The 21,210-nt window shown below is 34.9% G+C and overlaps 2 protein-coding genes across 2 annotated transcripts; both read left to right on the forward strand.

Annotated features, from left to right (window-relative positions):
• Positions 1–1,049: 1,049 nt before the first annotated feature.
• On the forward strand, positions 1,050–3,502 carry LOC103449014 (aluminum-activated malate transporter 13-like). Its single transcript, XM_008388287.4, has 6 exons — positions 1,050–1,446; positions 1,590–1,736; positions 2,047–2,319; positions 2,426–2,541; positions 2,715–2,858; positions 2,972–3,502. Exons 1-6 carry the CDS (start codon positions 1,149–1,151, stop codon positions 3,293–3,295), a joined length of 1,302 nt encoding a protein of 433 aa, XP_008386509.1. The 5' UTR covers positions 1,050–1,148; the 3' UTR covers positions 3,296–3,502.
• A 2,516-nt stretch (positions 3,503–6,018) lies between these two features.
• LOC103449054 (uncharacterized) lies at positions 6,019–6,351 on the forward strand. The gene has a single exon (XM_008388330.1). It carries the CDS (start codon positions 6,019–6,021, stop codon positions 6,349–6,351), a length of 333 nt encoding a protein of 110 aa, XP_008386552.1.
• The last annotated feature ends 14,859 nt before the right edge of the window (positions 6,352–21,210 follow it).

A 21,210-nucleotide genomic window follows, 5' to 3' on the forward strand; every position in this document is an offset into this window, starting at 1 on the left:
GGGCGTGAGGCTCTTGGCCTTAACCTAAGGTGTTAATTGTTTTGTAGGTGCAAAATTGTCCAAGATCAAGGAGGAAGAAAATTGCATCCACAGTAAACTCTCAAAATCAGCTCTATTTCAAAGTTTTGGATGAAAATAAACCCAAAACTTGAAGCTGCAAATAGCAACTTCCAAAAACCACCTTATTTCAAAAACACGGGTGAACAGTAAATCTTTAATGAATTTTTCAATAACCCCAAAATTGCCCTCATTTCCTTACATTTTCAGAACGCCTTTTGCATTCAGCACGCACTCGCAAAACCCGAACCAGAAAACTTCAATCCCAGATCTCTCTCATTCTACCAGCGATCTCTCTCGTTCCTCAGGTCGCGTTCTCCGGTTCGACGTCCTTCCTCAAGTACTTGGACAGCCTGACGGTGGTGGGCATCTCCTTCTGCACCGCCTTCATCTGCGAGGCGATCTCATCGACAACTCTCCAGCTTTCTTCAAAATCCCCCCTTCTCCTCTTTGAGAAGGTCACCTGCCTTGCTTCAAAATCCCCCCAGTCTCGATTGATGAATGCAATATTTTCAAGTATATTAACAATATTGTACTAATGAATCATAGCTATTTAGTTTAAAATATTTCAATTGAAGTAGTTTGTCATACTAATTAATATTTAAGATAAAGTTTATAAATATTTTTTCTTTTGAAAATAAAGTATATTTAGTAATTCACCTTTATTTATTAAGAAAATTAAATTAATGGCACATCTAATATTATACCCTTTTTGGTCATTTCACACAGTTACAATTGTTTTACAAAAGTTTACCAAACATTATAATACTGTTTTTTTTTTCAAAAGCACTTTTACAAAAAAGTTTATCAACCACTCTACTGCTTTATTTTACAGCTGCTTATTCTCACAGAACATCAGAAACAATTTTTTTTCAAAACACAACAATATCAAACTAGCCCTAAGTCCACTTTAGGTGAATAGATACCATATATGTTCCCACTTTGGCTACTGTTCGAGGGAGAGTCATGTATATATAAACACGATATCTCCCTTCCGAATTTCACAACTACAAAGTGAGTCATTTTGTCTAGCTAAAACAAGAAAAAAAAACTCACAGAATATTTCTATTAATATTTCTTATTAGTGATTTATGGGTTCAACCGTGATAACTATTCCGGCAGATGGGGAGCTTGCTTGTCCCAAAAATATTCAAGACAAAGATGAGAGGCAGAAGTTTTCCATTTTTGGAATTATTTCCAATCGTACACTTAGAGTACTTGATCAGAAAAGCAAGCAAGATATGAGAAAGTTGCTTCACAGCATCAAGGTTGGAGTTGCCCTAGTATTGGTTTCACTTCTCTATCTTCTGGATCCTCTCTATGAGCAAGTTGGAGAGAATGCCATGTGGGCTATAATGACCGTCGTCGTCATTTTTGAGTTCTATGCAGGTTAGCTCTACTTTTCTGGGTTACTTTGGAATGTTTTGCTCTTCTTTATGCAACAAAAAAAAATGTCATTAAGTTACTAATTCATGTTTTAATTAACTTTGTGTACATTTAATAATTAAGTATGGTAACAATTTTTTTTTCAGGTGCTACACTTAGTAAGGGCTTAAACCGTGGATTCGGAACAATTTTAGGAGGTGTATTGGGGTGTTCAGCTGCAACTTTTGCCCAAGAAGTTTGTAGAATGGGCAAGGGCAACGCCGTGATTATCGGTTCTTCGGTGTTTGTCATCAGTAAGATAGTGCTCGGCCATCCATGCTCATATATAATTTCGTGACGTAACCTTTATAATGCATAGTCTAATATTGTACAAAGTTGGCCCCCAAAGAATTTGGAACTTCCATCTTAACCTAGAAGATCATGGCGCATTAACCACGTGCCATGCATTACTATAGATTTTAAATGGTAGTTGATGACGAATTGTCATCATATATATATATATGACATTTTGGACAGTAGAAATCTTATTGAATAAGAAAAAAAAATGAGGGCAGAAAAGATAAACTGATTACTACGTAAATCTTACATTTTATTATATTTCAGGTGCATCTGCGACATATTTTAGATTAGTACCAAGTATCAAGAAAAGATATGACTATGGAGTCATGATCTTCATCCTGACCTTCAATCTAGTAATCGTATCGGGTTTACGTGCCGAAAAAGTGTTGGAATTAGCTCGTGATCGTCTTTCAACGATCGGAATGGGATTTGCCGTATGCATATTCATAAGCTTGCTAGTCTTCCCTACATGGGCTAGTGATGAACTTCATGACTCTACAGCTCATAAATTTCAACTCCTTGCAGACTCAATTGAAGGTAATAGTTAAGGCATGTATTAATTTGTGTTGGTGATTAAAGTAAACGCATGAACCATTTAATTAAGTAAACAATTAACCATTGTGCGCCCATAATTGATTTGCAGGATGCTTGGAGAATTACTTCAGATTGGACAAGGAAATTATGAAGGATGACCAGCCTAGGTCCATTTCTAGTAGATGCAAGTCGGTGTTGCACTCCAGGTCCAAGGATGAGACACTGGTATAATACTATTTCATGCACATTTTATCGAGAGCGTTGTATGTACCGCATAGTAATTCACTTCTTATTAAAAGTAGTGGTTCATCAAATATGATATAGATAATATTATTCTTGTATAAATTATAAGCAAAAAAGTGTGCTCACAGTGTTCTATAATATATTATGTATGTCAGGCAAATTTTGCGAAGTGGGAACCATGGCACGGAAAGTTTGGTCTCAACTACCCCTGGACAAAATACCTACAAGTTGGAGAGCTTCTTCGAGAGCTAGCTACCATTGTCATTTCCCTCAAAGGTTGTCTTCAATCTCCTAGACAGGTACATATATACATATATAACATGCACTCTTTGGCATTTGCTTAAATTAATTTTGGTTCATCTTCTTTCTAAGAAAAATTCTCAAGCTGGTTCAAAATTATGTGTGATTTTAGCCGTCGTCGAGTCTGAGGCAGTCGATCGAAGAACCCAGTGAAGCTGTAGGGTTGACACTTGCATGGATCCTAAGAGAGCTTGGGGAGAGCCTTGTAAAGATGAGAAGATGCAACCGGGAGGCTGTGATAGTGCCCAAATTGAAGTCAATGAGACTAGAGATGAGCTCGATTGTTTCTACTTTCAAGTTTGGACCAATAGAGAATGTTGATGGACTTGCAATTGCAAGCTTTGTCTTCTTGTTGGCAGAGATGGTTGAAAAGGTGGAAGAATTGGGAAAGGAGATTGAAGAACTTGGAGAGCTTGCTGGTTTTCATACTAAATAGCTATAGCCAAGTCTACATACACTTTAATATTCTTAACTACGGCCATTTTCCAATTTTTGGCCTAAAAATCTCCATGTATGTTCTGAAATTATGGGACTTTGGAGAGGATGCGTAGCTACCTAGGTTTACGTGTATATGTTAATCAGCCGTGTAACTGAAACTATGACAGATTTTCATATAATAGATGGTTGATATTACTTCATGATATGTTATGATCTTATGCATGCATTGTGTGGGAAAGATAAAGAGAATTTGGATCTAGACATGTTGTGCCTAGCTAACTTAGTACTCGAGAAATCTTTATACGGCAACACACTCATAGGGATTGAAATCGTTGGGACCCATATAAAATCAAGTTTTATGGACTGAAGTGAAGTAAAGTGACTTATTTGTCAACTTTTTTTGTAATGATCACCCTAAAAAAACAAACATTGTCTTTCCTAGAGTTGCCAAAGTGTGCTTAACCTCTAGGTTTTAAATCATTCTTGTTATTGGCAAATAAATTATAAGAACACTTTGTAGTCCCATTATATAAGAGGTGAAATGGTTAAAGATTTGCCCAATGTAAAATTTTACACCTTATAAATGTGTAGTCGTACACAACAGCCGAACGCATATAAAATTTTCTTCTAACTTAATTTCATCATCACACCATAGAAAATATCTACAAAATAGATCAATAGGTTTGGCCTTAATCTCGACCAAGGTCCGTTCACAAGGCTGCAGGCCAAGGTAAGATAAATAGGATGATGACATAATGATGACCACTCCCACCGGCATCCATGCTCAGGTCTGAATAATGTCACGATTCTTATAAAATTCAGTTTTCAGAAGCAATACATATAATTTGAGACGAAATATCTGGTAGATAAATAATTTATTATATATTGTATAAATAAGTGCCTATTTATATTTAAAAAAACACATAATTGTATACATAAATTGCAAAATAAAATAACATATAGGTTATAAAGTATTAGAATATATTGAAAAATAGGGAACAAGTATATAATGAATGTTCACCCAAGTATTCAAAAAGTCTCTTACATTTTATAGAAAAAATAAAATGCAAAATGAAAGTTATCGATTTTCTATCTAAGTGGGAGTCGAGACCTAGATGGTGCCTAGGCGGGTACGAGGTGGATGCCTAAGGGATCTAGGCGTACTTTCTTAATTTTCAAACACCTAAGGACTACTCGAGGCAGTGGTCAGCCGCCTAGCGCCTTGGCAGGAATTTTTAGAACAATGGATAAGATCAAGAGACATCACAACAAGAAGAAACGGAGAAAAAAAGGGCATTCATCTCATGAAAATTGTTGTAACCCTAACCCCTATTCGGATTCGTAGGGTTTTTTTTTTCTGCAGTGTGGTCAGAAGCAGGGTTGGCCCTGAGTATTTAATTAGGGGCCCTGTGCAAAACTTAGATGCAGGTCATATTTTCTTTATTAATTTTTTTTTCAATTTATCTATAAAATTAAAATATTACAAGATAGTGCAACAAAAAAAAGTTGGTTTGTTTGGCCTAGAGTTTTTTCCTTATCTTTAAAGGTCTTGAGTTCGATACACCTCATGGGCCATGAAATAGAAAGGCCAAACCACTGGCGCTAGAACCATGATTAATATTATCACTTGCATTTACTATTCGAACCCAGCTTATGAGCCATGAAATAGAAAGGCTGAACCATTGGCGCTAGAAAATTATCATTCGCATTTAATATATCTTATATGCATCTGTATACATGTAATGAAAATTTGGGGGTCCTTCCCAATCGGGGGCCTGTGCGGTGGCACATTTTGCACACCCTTAGGGCCGACTCTGGCTAGAAGCACTTCAGACACAAACGTGACAAACGTTCTATGCAATGGAGGGCTATACACAGCTGGTGATCCTTTTGATAGAGATATATTGTATGGCTAAGATATTGCCACTTGTATGAAGATTAGAAAGTCAGTTAGGTTGTTAGTTTGTTAAGGAGATTGAGATGTGCATAAATACTAAGATATGGTCTTGCTTAAGTGCTAAGAAATAAACATACAAAATTTCTACTTCTCTCTCTAGAAACTCTCGAATTCCTCTCTCTCTCTCTCTCTTTCTCTCTTTCTGTAGGTTAACATGTTATTAATCACCATGAAAGCTCATGCTTGACCTTCGATCCGAGTCTTCCGCAGGTCTGATTCTTCATCTTCTTCGATCTTCTTACTTCTTGCTGGTGTTTCTTGAGTGAATTCACTTCGTCTGCTCTACAATCTAGGGCTTTCTTGCTCCCTAAGGTTTTGCAACTGTGATTTTGGTTGTGACTTCGTCTTTTCCAAATCGTGCCCTCCAGGTGTTTGTTGTTTTCTCCCAGAGATATTTTTTCAACATTCAGAAGTTTTATAACTCGTAATTCGGCAACAATGGTAACTGCCTCTCAATTACATCTTCTTCAATCACCGATAACTGCATTGGTTTCATCGATTTCTACATCTATGAATGTTAAACTAAATGATTCGAACTATCTAAATTGGAATTTCCAAATGAAATTACTGCTTGAAAGTAATGGAATTCTAGGGTTTGTTGATGGCTTTCACCCTTGTCCTGCTCGATTCACCTCTCATTCTGGAGAATCTAGTGTTAATTCATCCAATTCCTCTTCTTTTGCTGATAGTGATGAGTATCTGGTTTCGATGATGCATGATAAACCCCTGATGCAATTACTTCAGCATCTTTGAGTCTTGTAGCTATGTCTTGTGCCATTAGGAGTACTAGTTCGAGGGATCTTTGGATAAGATTACAAGAACAGTTTTCAACTGTCTCGAAGACTAGCATCTTTCAGATGAAATCAAATCTGCAAACAATTAAAAAGGGCTCTGATTCTATTACTCAGTACTTACAGAAGATAAAGGAAGCTAGATACTATCTCTCTGCTGTTGGGGTTTACTTTCTTGATAAAGATATTGTTATTCTTGCATTAAATGGTTTGCCAGCAGAATATAACACCTTTAGAACTGTGATCCGGTGGCGTGAAAGTGTCATCTCTCTGAAAGAATTTCGAACACAGTTACTTGCTGAATAAGCAATTATATAGTCAACTGTCAATGCATCGTTTATGTCAGCCATGATTGCTAATAATTCAACTGAAAGAGGGCCTAATCAATCCAGTGTTATATCTGGTGGTTTCAAGCATTTCAATGCTAGTAAGAACAAGGGCAATGACAGGTTTAATCAACAACCAAGAAATTTTTCATCGCGAAAGTACATGCTTACTCAAATACATGTCATTCAAACTCCAAGTCCTTGTATACTTAGTTAATTTCCAAATACACATCAGTCTAATATTTTTGCCCTACTCGAGAAGCTTTGTGAGAGATTCAATCATAATACATGGTTTTGCTTTTATAATGAGAAGGGTCCCAACTATATTGGTGCTGGAGTCAATTCTTTTTACTCCTCAATGACTCTGTATCCACAACAAGGGTATCAATACTCTTAGGTGGCTTCATTTTCTCAACCAAAGGTTCCATTATAGGTTCCTGGACAACAGTTTCAAGCTCCAATTCCAATGCAAGCCTACCATATTATGGTAACACCACAAAACCCTTCAGCTACTTCTACATCTAATTCACAAGTGTGGATCACTGATTCAAGAGCAATGAATCATATGACTGCTGATCTCTGGCATCACCCTATCCTACTACTGAAGTCATTCAAACTGCAAATGGTGAAGGTTTGCATGTATCTCACATTGGTAGCACTATTCGCAAACCTTTTATATATCCTATCAAACTGAACTCTGTGTTATATGTTCCAAAATTAACACAGAATCTTCTATCAGTACATAAGATATGTTTGGACAATAACTGTTAGCTTATCTTTGATGCCTTCTGTGTTTTTTTTTATCCAGGACAAAGTTAGATGGATGATTATTTACAAAGGAATATGAAGTAATAGACTCTACCCGATTTCTGCCCTAGCCAATAAGTGTCCTGCAACCTCTCAAAGTAATGTCTCCAGTAAATCTCTCATTGGTCAGCTTGTTAACTCTACTACCTGGCACAATAGATTAGGACATCTATCTATTTCTATTGTGTCCCTTATGCTGCATAAACCTAATTTTGCATTTCCAAAAGACTCTAGTCTTGTAATGTGTCAAAGTTGTTTAGAGAGCAAGTTCTGCAAATTGCCTTTTTCATCCAGTGTCAATAAATCTGTAATTCTCTTTGAAGTGGTGCACAATGATCTTTGGGGTCTTGCACCTTATAAATTTGTGGATGGGTATAGGTACTATGTTGTCTTCATTGATAAGTGTACCAAGTATTCCTAGATGTTCCCTTTGGTTAATAAATCTGATCTTTGTGCCACTTTTGTTGGTTTTCATGCTTATGTTCTTACTCAATTCTCTGCAAACATAAAAATATTGCAAAGTGATGGTGGTGAGTATACTAGTAAATCTTTTCAGTCATTTCTTCTCTAAAAAGACATTTCCCATTCCAAATCTTGCCCTTACACTCGAGAAGAAAATGGCATGCCTGAACGAAAGCATCGACATGTTATTGAAACCACAATCAAATTGTTACAAACAGCTAAAATACCCTCTCAATTTTGGTCTTTTGCATGTCAAACAACCATTTATCTCATTAATAGGATGCCTACTCCTACCTTGTCTAATAAGTCTCCCTTTGAAGCCTTATTTGGTGTTGTCCCAGTTATTCATCACTTGAGAACATTTGGTTGTGCATGTTACCCTTTATTAAGCCATACAACTCTACCAAACTTCAAGCTAAGATTATAAAATGTGTATTCTTGGGCTATACACAAATACAAAGGGTATATTTGTTATATAGTTTCTCAAAATAATTTTTTTGTTTCTAGACATTGGGTGTTTAGTGAATATGAGTTTCCTTATACATATTTATTGGCACAAACCACACACAAGTCTTCATGTTCCAATCAGGTTGCTGGTCTTCCTTCTCTTCCTGTTACTTCACAGGATGTAGTCACCCTACCATTTTAAGCTATTAACTCAAGTGAAGTCTTTCCTTCATTATCCCCTTCCAATACTTCCAATCTTCCTACTTCACCCCTACCTTTTCCATCTGTTGCAGTGTCTCCATCTACATCCCCAAACCAATCACCCTCACCTGATACACAAAGTTCATCTCAGTCCATTACTGGGGCAGGTTCAGACACAACTTCTATCCTTGTGAATAGTCCAGACAATCTTCAAGTGGTTCTCTCAATACCACCATTAAACTTACATCCTATGGAGACTAGGAGTAAGAGTGGTATCTTTAAGAAGAAGGTTTTCTTGTCTACAATTGTTGCCTCAAAGGATGTTGACTTGTCTCTGTGTGAACCATCATCATACAAATATGCTCTTCAGAGTGCAGTGTGGTCTCAAGCAATGCATGAGGAAATCAATGCTTTGCATAATCAAGGGACATGGAGTTTAGTCTCTTTACCTGAAAATAAGAATTTAGTGGGGTGTAAATGGATCTTCAAAATAAAGAGGCATTCTGATAGGTCAATTGCACGACATAAGGCCAGATTGGTTGCCAAAGGCTTTAGTCAAGAACCTGGTCTCGATTATAGTGAAACCTTCAGCTCGGTTGTTAAACCCACCACAGTGAGGATTGTTTTAGCACTAGCTGATCATTTTAATTTGTCACTCCGGCAACTTGATGTCAAGAACGCTTTTCTCCATGGAATTTTGCATGAGTAAGTGTACATGGCTTAGCCACTTGCTTTTTAGGATCCCCAGAATCCATCCTTGGTGTGTAAATTGCATAAATCTCTTTATGGATTAAAGTAGGCCCCAAGGGCGTGGAATGACAGGTTCACTTCATTCTTGCCTCAATTGGGATTTCATAACTCTTATTATGATTCATCATTATTTGTGAAAATTGTTGGTGCAAATATTGTGATATTGTTGCTCTATGTCGATGACATTATCATCACCGACAGTGAACCTACTACGATACACCAAGTGATTAGGGACTTCACCTCTGAATTTGATATCAAAGACTTAGGTCATCTTCACTTCTTTCTGGGAATTCAGATTTCCAAGACTGTCAATGGTTTGTTTCTGTCACAACAGAAATATGTGCAGGATTTACTTGTCAAAACTGAAATGATTGACTCAAAGGCATGTGATACACCTTGTCTCCCATATAACAGGTTACTCATGGATGATGGTGAGCCATACTGTATTTCCACTTTATATAGAAGAAGTATGGTGGGTGCCCTACAATATCTCACATTCACCAGACTTGATATTGCATTCTATATGCATCAAGTATGTCAATTCATGTAAAAACCAATGGTTTCTCATTTCATTGCAATCAAAAGGATTTTGCTGTATTTGAAAGGAACTATGGATTTTGGCATCTCTTACTCAAAAGGAGATTTGACACTACATGCTTTTAGTGATGCTGATTGGGCGAGTGATCCAATTGATCGACGATCTACAACAGGTTTAGTTGTGTTTTTAGGAAACAATCATATCTCGTGGTCATCTAAAAAGCAGCAAACAGTATCACGATCATCCACTAAGGCTGAGTATCGTGCTCTATCTTCCACTGCAGCTGAACTTGATTGGATCCAACAGATTCTTAAATTTCTGCATGTTCCAATACCTGCAACCCCTGTGCTATTCTGTGATAATCTTTCTGCTATAGCATTGTCATTCAATCCAGTGCAACATCAACAGACAAAACACATTGAAATAGATGTGCATTTTGTTCGGGAGAGACTAGCCAACAAGAAGCTTCTGGTGCAGTTTGTATCCTCCAAGGAGCAATTTGCTCACATATTAACCAAAGGACTTAGTGCTCCATTATTTCGTATTCATTGTACCAATCTCATGTTAGGATCATCCAAACATGAGATTGAGGGGGGATGATAGAGATATATTGTATGACTAAGATATTGCCACTTGTATGAAGATTAGAAAGTCAGTTAGGTTGTTAGTTTGTTAAGGAGATTGAGATGTGTATAAATACTGAGATATGGTCTTGCTTAAGTGCTAAGAAATAAACATACAGAATTTCTACTTCTCTCTCTAGAAACTCTCGAATTCCTCTCTCTCTCTATCTCTGTAGGTTAACACCTTTTGCTGTAAGCCTAGCCTATGTTCTTCAAGAATTGGAAACTGCCGCACCAGAACACAAGAACTATGATTACTACAACATATCTCCTTACCCTAATGCGTTTGCGCACGGCCATGCTTGTAACCAAAACATCACAGCCCCAGTTTACACTACTACTTGTCTTGGTGCTGCAAATACAGACATGTCAGTGACGTGTCAAAATGCGATAGGCGGTTGAGCAGTTAATGGTGATTGTGCAGTAAGGTATGAGCAATACCCATTTACTGACCTATCAGCCTCAACACATTAACTATAGTTAGACTGTCTGTTCAATGAGTTTGATTTCCACTAGCTACTAAATGCTGCCGCTGCAATGACATTATATAATTTCGGCGTACTAAAAGTCTTCCTTTTGTGAAGAATGAATGGGATAGCTAGTTTTTATTTTGCGTTTGTGGTTGTTGGACATGAAGATATATATGGTTGCAGTGATTGGCTGCAAGAATCAAGGCACCATTTTTCCGTTCTTTTTTAGGCACATTTATTCCATCAAGAAACCAGAAATGAGAACGGCACTTGCATATGTCTTAGTAGCAGGGCCTAAACTATAGCCAGAACGGATTTTCGTCAACGAAAACATCTTTGAAAAATCAACATGCATTTTAAGATGTAAAAGGTGGAACAAAAGAAACACGAATACAAGTTTTCCATTTTTTTTGTAGAATTTAGCAAAACCGATCAAAACCTGTGGGTTAGCTTACAGTTCTTACACAAAATACAATCCTAACACGAAAAATGGTCTAACATGAATTTTGTGAAGCTAATTGCAGGTCAAAAGTACCAAGGGAAAATGTTTTTGACGGGTTTTGGTAGATTTTCTTAAAACTGATCAAAAACCATAGGTAGCTCACAGTTTTTGTGAAAAATGTGATAGTTGAGTTTTTATAATATCTTGTGTGAACAAAAAGGACAATGTAACAAGTCATTAGAAACGGAACATTTATTTAGTCACATAAGTAATTTTTATTGAATTTTTAAGTTGGAAACATAAAAATCGATACATACACTAGTGGAGCTCATAACATAACCAAAACAGAGTTTCGTCGGCATGCCATCACCTCTGCCTACTTGCATCCACAAATCGTTGCATGCTTTTCTAGCTTCAGTGTCTTGCAATGATAAATTTGATGCAAGGAATTCCCCTTGCCTGTATTAGCCTAGCGAATCTGTCATCACGACTCGAAAGGTTCAAAATTTCATATCATTACAATCCCTCCAGTTCTTAAGCAGAACATGGTTGAACAAGATGTTCTGTTAATTTTCCCTCGGTAAGCCTTTCGGTGATTATCATGCTGGCATACTTGGGAAGCCGCACGAACGAATTCATGTTCAAGGAAGAGTGCACAGAGAAGCTAGTTCGGAGACACCCAGTAGGCACCAGTGCGTGCAGTCTTGATACCGGATAGAGGCTGGTCTGTTCTCAGGTCCTGTATAGTACACAGACGCATGTCTGTTCTCAATTTCTTAACATGTGACTCATTCGGCCGCGTTAAAATGTCCGTATAATGGCTTTCGCCTAAAGACAGGCAATGAAGCCAAGTCAGGTAGAGTTTCCAAGTGGCAATCACCAGCAGTTGTTCCCATTGCCGCATTTGTTACATCCATAGCCTATTATTAGTTGCTCAGTTGTCCACTTGGTAACTAAATTCTTTGAACATATCAGGTGAAGCAAACGGTGAAATAATGTAACGTGTAAATGCCTACGGTATTGATGTGTCATGTATGTGGTGAAGCCTATAGAAATATGTGAAAAAACACACAGGGCCTTTGAAGAGCAAAGCAAACTGAAACTTGGCGTGGCCGAGCAGCAAACAATACAGATATCAATGAAATCAGAGGGAGAAGTGATTTGGAAAACCCGAAATACACAGGAGCATAAGTTCGAAAACGGACATAAGTTTTGCTCATGTTCACTTCACTGCTAATCCAATCAATCACAGTTTCGATTGATCTGTGGTATGCAGGGCCGGTCAGGCACAGTGCGGGCAGGGTGACCGTCCGGGGTCCAAAAAAATTAGGGGCACCAAAATTATTAGTGTGACATATTTATATACGTTTTTATAAGAGTATAAATTTATAAAATTTGGTTTAATGATGAATAAATTTAACTAGAACCGGTGATTTTGTTGTTTAAAATTAATGAGGAGATCTTGGGTTCAAAACACCATGTGTGCTTATTTAAATTCCAATTTTTACAAATTTCTTTTCATAATAGTATAAATTTATAAAATTTGGCTAAATGATTAGAAGTTTAATTAGAAGCAACGGTTTTTGTTAAAATTAACGAGAGGTCTTAAGTTCGAAATGTTATGTGCATGTTTATTTTTTTTCAATTTTTACGATTTTTTGTTTGGTTGTTAATTTATTTTTAATTACTAGCTAGTAACTATGTGGGTTTCTATTTTTAAACATTCGTTCCAATTCAAGTCTAATCTTCAATAAAGGGTAATGTATAGACTAAATTTTTAGACCAAATTTGCAAATCACATGATGTGTCATCAAAAGGTTTAATTTGATGCCTATTCATTACTTATACATATTCTTAAAGACTTGAAAATATCATTATTTTTTTAGTCTTATATTGACGAGGTTAGTAAATAAAAAAAAAAACACTTCACGATTTATACAAAAACACTTTAAAAGTTCAGATGGAAGACAAAACTCATAATCTATCTGCTTGTAAGCCTGAAGTTTTTTTATTTCCTTTCCTCGATACAAAATAAATTAATTTTCCGTGTTTCTAAATTACTAAGTTTGAAGTTCTTTTCTAAATATAATTTTATCAATGTCTTACATGTAAAAACAAATATATTTTTTTATATGAAGTGAGGGCATATTTTTTTACGTTGCCTTGGGTCTCAAAAATCTTTGGACCGACCGTGGTGGTATGCACTTTCAACAGTCATATTCACGTCTGCACCTTCTCTCCTTGGAAGTATCAACCCCCAACAGAGAATGCAATTTCATACTCTCCACAGGACATCTTTGAGTTTTATTTCAACAAAATAATTCTTAAATCCACGGGTAAAATTAATTAAAACATACTAGAAACAGTGATTTATATTATTCGACAGTGCAGTTGAAGTCTTCAAACTTGATCACCAAGAAACCCGAGTGCTTTGTGATTGGACTCCGATTCCCTTCCAAGATTTTCTTGTTAGGAACTGCAGAGGAGAGTATAGTGAGAAGAGACTCCCGTTGTTTCCTTCCAACGGAGTAACCAAAAAAGATTATAAAAAAAAGAGATAAAACAAACTTTTTCCTGTTCCCTTCACAGGTTTGAACCTAAGATTCAAGTTCTATTTCAAGAAAAAAAAACAGAAAATAACGACCTGATAATCAATTAATTTAACTTCAAGTTACTTTTTCATGATTCAATACTAAATAAAAATTGCTTAAGCTAATCGAAAATTTTATGGACTTGGATTCTCTGCCCTCCCAATTCGGTGCCCTCCCCGTGCCCTCCTGTTTGTGTGGTCACGGTTAAGCCACGTCAATATTTTATATTTTTTTTTGTCTTATTATTTTTATAAAAAACAATATAAAATATTGACGTGGCTTAACCGTGACCACACAAAACAGGAGGGCACGGGGAGGACACCGAAATGGGAGGGCAGAGAATCCAAGTCCAAATTTTATACATCTAATATATGACATGCACTGGAGCAATATATTATGAGATGTGTGCTCAAGAATTTCATAACTAAAAATCGAGCGATCAAGGATCTTGATGCGTGCATACTAGAAATAACCTTAGGTTATCTTTCTTTCTTTCGTTCCTTTCTAAGTCCGAGAGTGTGGGGTATAAGGTGAATGATAGTGCATCATCCCATAAGAAAAGAGATTCTCTCTAAATCTCTTCTACCAAGATCATCGGATCAAGTAATTTGGATCTTTGAAATTTTATCCAACGATTAAAAATGATTATAATTTTTAAGAGATCAAAATAGATAAACCGTCGAACGAAATTTCGAAAGTCCGGTGATTTTGATGGAAGAGATCTAGAAAGGATCTCTTTCCATCCAATAACGATGTGCCAGTAAGAGGAAATCAAAACAAAAGGCAAAGAAAGAGACAAGAGTTTGACGTACAAGTCAAACGAATGTACGGCTAATGATTTCCGTGGCAGCGACTTAAAAGATAAAAAGTTGTTAGCCTAGTGGTAATTTGGTAGGTTCATGTCCCCTGTCGCCACCAAAACTTATTAAAGTAATTTAACCCTTCATCACGTCCCCCAAATCCTAATTGCTGGATATTACAAAAGGTCTTAAAACACCTAACATAAACTCTGTTTTTAACCCTTATACGTTGTTAAAACGTCAAAATTGAATACCGAAAAAGTGAGTCCAAATCAGATACCAAAAATCCAAAAGACTATTCACCGCAACTAGCCCGAAATTGTTGTTCGAATAAGCTTTTCCAGCCCCTCGTCATTTGCTCTTTTTGTGTTGTATACAATGTAAGTGATTGAAACATGCCCAAATAAAAAAGATTAAGGATTCATATTCACTCAATTGAATAGCTTTGAAATAACTTATATTATAAGGTTTATATTCTTATATTACATGAGAGCGATAAATATAAAGATGTATATACCGTATATTTGATATTCACGAGTATGTATACATAATACATAAAGATATATCTGATGTGTATTCCTTGAAATATATATCAATCTTTGTGATGATTGGAAGCCATACATTTCTTGTTAATTTGAATACAAATTCAGGACATGATTTCAATAAAAATTATATAACATAGGAATTCAAACTTAAAACCTTTACTAACATCACAAAATAAAAATATCACAGAAAGTTCATCAGTGGTTGTGACCATCATCACTCGTCAAACGTATTGAACCCCGCGTTGGATTCGTATCCAATTAGCTTATAGATAGTACTTTTTGTGGAAGGTACAACAATCGTACTTGAACAAAGATCAAAGGTGCATGCATCATTTTCCAACCAAAGTTCAAACTTTTCCAACAAAACTAGTTTTAAATGAAGAGCGTCAATCGTGCTAATATGGTTCCAAAACTTAATTAATTAGAGTTAAATATAGTTTTACCTTTTGTTCCTTAGGTTGGTTTGGTATTGCTGTGCTTTGAAAAAAAAGCTGCTATGAGAATAAGCAGCTGTGCTGTAAGAATAAGCGGCTGTGAAATAAATCAGCAGAGTGTTTGACAAACTTTTTTGTAAAAGTGCTTTTGGAAAAAAAAAATAGTCTGATAGTGGGTCTTTTCATTAAAGGAGCACTGTAGCTCCGTGTGCTTTGAAAAAAAAGTCAATTTTCCAAAGCTACAAATAACTGCTTCAGCTTTTTCCTTTAATTTCAGTTTGTTCTTACAGCAGTTTCCAAAATAAGCCATTTTTTTTAGTTTACCAAACACCTAAAACCCTCACAGTTTTTTTTCATAGGTGTTTTTTTTTTTAAGCATCTCACTCCCAAACCACCCCCTTAGTCAATTCATCTGTGATAATATGTGGTTGGATGTTAAGATTATTCATACGAGTGATAAAAATTTTAGGCCCACCATATGATTCAATATCAACATTATCAATATTGTTTCCAATTTAATCACTTATTACTAGGTGTAGGATTTTAATTATCACAAAAAAACTTCGATGATATTAGGAGTGAAATTTCTCATATATGTCATTTTGTTAAATTTTCGATGTGAGATTCTATTATCCAACAAAGAGGATAGTGTGCATTCAAATGATGTTGTAATTAAAGGCTCGTGGTTGATGAGTATGAGCATGTTAGGTCTAGAATTTGAAAACCCTCCAACCTTAAAAAAAGAAAAATGCACATGATCAATTCAATTTTGAACTCATGGTCATTTCAAAATTTACCCCATCTTCCCTCTTTCACTCATTACTCTCCTCTAGTGCTGGACAATAACGATTTTAATTAATTTGGTGGAGGTCAAGTCTTTAATGGAAGAGCTCCACGCATTGTCTTGCCATTTTTAGCCAAGAGGTGTCCTAGTCCAAAAAGTTAACAAAATATGTTTTGACCCTTGAGAACTCGTACTAGTATAGTTACAATCAAAGAGACACTGAGTGGCTCTATGAATTCAATCCATGCGATTCAAGAAGATACTTCAGTTTTGTCTACAATTGATTAATCAAATTTTTAGTGACGTTTATTAAATGATACAGCTCAAAATAAAGCGTTTCGAAAATTCGAATTTTTTTAATAATCTCACAAATTTTGGAATACAACTTGAACACTTAATTATTTTCCATAATGGTCACTTAGTACTACGGTCTAATGGTATTCTTCTTCACTTGTAAGTGAGAGATTTTAAATTCGATTCTCGCTAAAGGCAAATTTGAATCACATTATTGCTAGCCCATTGTGAGACTAAGGCCATCTCCAACCGAAGGAGGGTCATCCCTCCAAGAAATTAATATTTTAATGAACAGTGCAAGACCATATTTCTTACCATCTCCAACCGAGGCTCATAGGGCCAAACATAATTTATTATTTAAATTAAAAAACCACAACAACTTAAATGTAAAAACTACAACAACTTAAATTTATAGGAAAAAATGTTGTTTAAGTTTCATGTTGTTAAATGTTTTTTTATGTTGTCTAATGTTATTTAATGTTGTTTAACATTGTTTAATGTTGTTTAATGTTACTTAATGTTATTTAATGTTGTTTAATGGCTTAAGAAGTTATAGGGAAAAATATAATTTTTTTTTAATTTGTCAAAAAAAAAAATCAAATATAACTGCTAGTTGACGTCAACGAGCCGTTGCATTCAAATTTGTGGCCCCGGCCCAGGGCTGGCTGGGTTGGGCCAGCAAGTTGGCCCTTTGGCCCTTTTTGGTCTCGTGGGGTCCATGATCCCTTTGGCCTAGCCCTCGGCTGGAAACGGTTTTCGAGCTATTTTCAGCCATCTGGCCATCTGGACCCTTCGGTTGGAGATGACCTAAGCTTCCCATCTCCCTTAGTATAGATAATACCATTTGTTAAAATAAAATAAAGCTCTTCTTCATAACAAGGTATTTATAAGAATACAACAGAGCAATACGAGACAAGAAAACCTAGACCAAATCAAATTAAATCATATCAAATCCTTAAAAAGAATTGGTCGAAATCAAATCCCTAATTAAATCATATAAAATCCCTAATTAAATCAAATCTCTAAAATATTTCTTTTATATTTTTCAACACCCATCCTCAAACTCATGATGCCAAGATGGAAATAAGATTTAATTTGAAACTTTGTAAATTCAATACCCCTTCATGTGGGACTATGCTTTAAGTGAGCCACACATGCAGGAAATCTTCACTAATATGCTGAAACTAATGCCAATCTTTTCAAAAGTAAAGCAATGTACAATCCGTCGGAACTAACGCCTCTTCTCAAATGCTCAGCTGAAACTAAAGCCAATATTTTTGAGAGCCCAACTAAAACAAAAGCCTCAAAAGCCCCAACTACCAAATCATTTTTTTTCTTTATTTATTTTTTTCATCCAAACCTTCTGTTTTTTTTTTCTCGCACAACACCACTTTTTCTTATCATTCTTCTTTTTTTTTCTTGCTTCATAGCAACGGCAATCAACAATTCTTTTTTTTTTCTTCCTCTTCTTCTTCTTCAGATCAATATTCCCTTCCATCATGAGAACACGTGACAAGTTGAAAATAAAGGGCTTCCAGAAAATTTAGAATTCAGCACAACACCACTTTTTCTTATCATTCTTCTTTTTTTTCTTCCTTCATAGCAACGGCAATCAACAATTCTTTTTTTTTTCCTCCTTCTTCTTCTTCTTCTTCAGATCAATATTCCCTTCCATCATGAGAACACGTGACAAGTTGAAAATAAAGGGCTTCCAAAAAATTTAGAATTCTCTACAAATTTCACAAACTTAAGAATACAACTTTAAACTTTATTCTTATCCATAAGAAGATATTTATAATAATACAGCCACTAATAAGAAATAAATTAAAACAACCATTCGTGCACAAAAGAAAACCTAGACCAAATCATATCAAATACTTAATTAAATCATATCAAACTTAAATCAAATCTCTACAATATTTTCCTTTATATTTTCCGACAAATACTATCCTACACACGGTGTTTGTTAAGTGAAAGATCCATTTAACAAGAATTAATTGGACAAGGTGATGCTAATTTAAATATTAATTAAGTATAAGAACAGATTCATAAATTAAAATTTGCGGCTAGCTCAACGTAAGCAAATTGTTGACCATTGAAATGTATGTGTCGAGCTTACCCATAACTGAATTAGGTAATGTTCATGTTATCTAACTAAAATTAGGTCATTCATTTCTTAATTTAAGTTCCAAGCTTTTTATTCATAGTTTCATCATCCTTTCTTTGTCCAGCCAAATTTATTGGTTTTTTTGCTTCTCTCGTGTCTTGCTACTTTCTTGAGAATGCATGGGATATTTTGAGCATGCATGCGTGATGCGTGCAAACCCATGCACTATGTATAACTATTGCTACAAGCCTACAACCTTATGAAAATTAATCGTAGTGATCTTCAATCATGGGAGAATTTTAATTCATATGGTTTGAACATACTGAAATAACTATATATATAAACAATAAGATAGACCGTTGTGGTTAGCTAAGTGGTGAAAAGGTATGTAAAATGATACATAAGAGTAGATTATGTTCAGAATTCAAAACCCACCAATATTACTGAAAATAAAATGAACTATAACATATATAGTTTCCATTAATTTTGAAGGTAAACAAATCATCTTAGAAGAAGCTAGCCAATCATGCAACAGAACGAAATTGTACATGGCCAATATAAATAAAATAAAAGATGTTTACCAAAAAAATGCCATAAGAAAACCATAGACAATAGAGGGTGGCATCTCCACTATAACGTGGTGTCATTTTCTATTTAATCATCACAGGTGACTCAGTTTTTAGCATGTTTTAAATGGTCATTTTGGTTTTGGTCTTTGGTCAACTCAATTGTTAGATTGAAACTTTATTGTTTTTATAAAAATTTTTTTATCAAAATCCTTTAACTTTGTACACCTCAACATTTTAGTATTTATTTATATTTCCATGTCATTTTTTGTTTTAAATTAAAAATTGTTGATTGAGTCCAACATTTAAAACACTTTTTCCTGTTGATTTTTTATTTGAAAGTGGCTCTAATTAAACATATTTAAGGGATTTAAATCAAATAATTATTGTAACTCATATCTCAGGGATTTAAATCGAAGATCAGCCACTTTGTACTATGGTCTAATAGTATTCATCTTCACTTATAAGTTAGAGGTCTTAGGTTCAATTCTCGCCAAAGGTGAGTTTGAACAACATTATTGCTAGCCCATTGCGAGGCTAAGCTCACCCCCTCCTCCTTAATATAGATAATATTGTTTGTTAAAAAAAATCCAAGATCAAATCTAAAAAATCATGAAATTTAAAATTCCCAAAATTTACTGGATTATAGATCTATAAATCTTACAGATTATGAGACTAAAAAAATGTCTACAATAAAAAATAGTGCCCATATTTATGCAAATTTTATCTAGTAGTATTAAGGGAAATAATGTACCCCATTACATTTAGGGAATTGTTATTGGCACTCCAAAAATATTATTTTGCACTCCAAACTTTCTATAATTAGTAAGAAAATTACACTTTGTGAGGAGTGTAGAATGAGAGTTTTGGAGTGTTAATAACAGTTCCCCACATTTATTATGGGTACATACAAAAACAATGTACCCATGAACTTGACAAAAAAAAAGTACCAACGAACATAAAAAAATGTACGTACCCACAACACATAAATACCAAATGTGTACATATTACTAAATTTACAAAAAAAAATTATAATTAACACTTGTACCCAAATAAAAATAAATATAAGAGAAAAAACTCATGGGTACATGTTTCAACTCAAAGAAAAGAATGTACCACATTGTTTAGTAAGTATACATATGGTACATAGAAAATGCAGCAACCACAACCATTTTACCTAAATTTCTCCAAAAAAAAAAATTGTACCCATATCAATATGTATTACGAAATTGTACTCACAAAATATATTGTACCAATAGATATATTAAAATGAAATAACATATAGAATAAAATTGTACCCATGAAATACAAAAGTATATATAGCCAACTATATATTGAACAATCAAGATTAATATTCAATAATCTTTAAAAAAAAAGATTAATATTCAATAATAAAGGGAAAAAATTAAAAAGAAGAAAAGAGTTGACTATATAAATATACTGGTCTAGGGGCGCTGCTGCTACGCTCAGAGAGGGAGAGAGTCTAGGTAGGTTCGGCGTCTAGACGATGAACAAGCATGATGAATTGAGTTTGGCGGTGATGTGCGTGAGGGATGGGATGAAAAAGAATGGAGGAGTTTTTTAAAAATAACAATAAAGTTTCAATTAATGTAATATGAAAATGATGATGAAAATCTAATTTTTCCTTCTCTTTTTTTTCAGCCTAATTTTTCCTTTTTTAAATCTAAGATGTTCCAGATTTTCCGGTTTCTCTATCCTGTTTTACTCATTTTCAGACATTTTTTTTAAGAATAATTGGTTTACTATTTCTCCCCTTATTCATGATATCCAATTAATATACTTTATCACAAGATCAGCCACACGTTTTCTGATTCCAACCTAACTTTCTTAAGTATTTTACTGTTCAAATGCATACAAATATAAATTTTATAAATAAAATAATAATATATGCAATGACAGACACTCGTGGATAGAAATAATAACTCTGAAATAATACATGAGTTTTTTCTTTTTGTGA

The sequence above is a fragment of the Malus domestica genome, chromosome 11 (assembly GCF_042453785.1).
Source record: "Malus domestica chromosome 11, GDT2T_hap1".
Classification (NCBI taxonomy): Eukaryota; Viridiplantae; Streptophyta; class Magnoliopsida; order Rosales; family Rosaceae; genus Malus; species Malus domestica.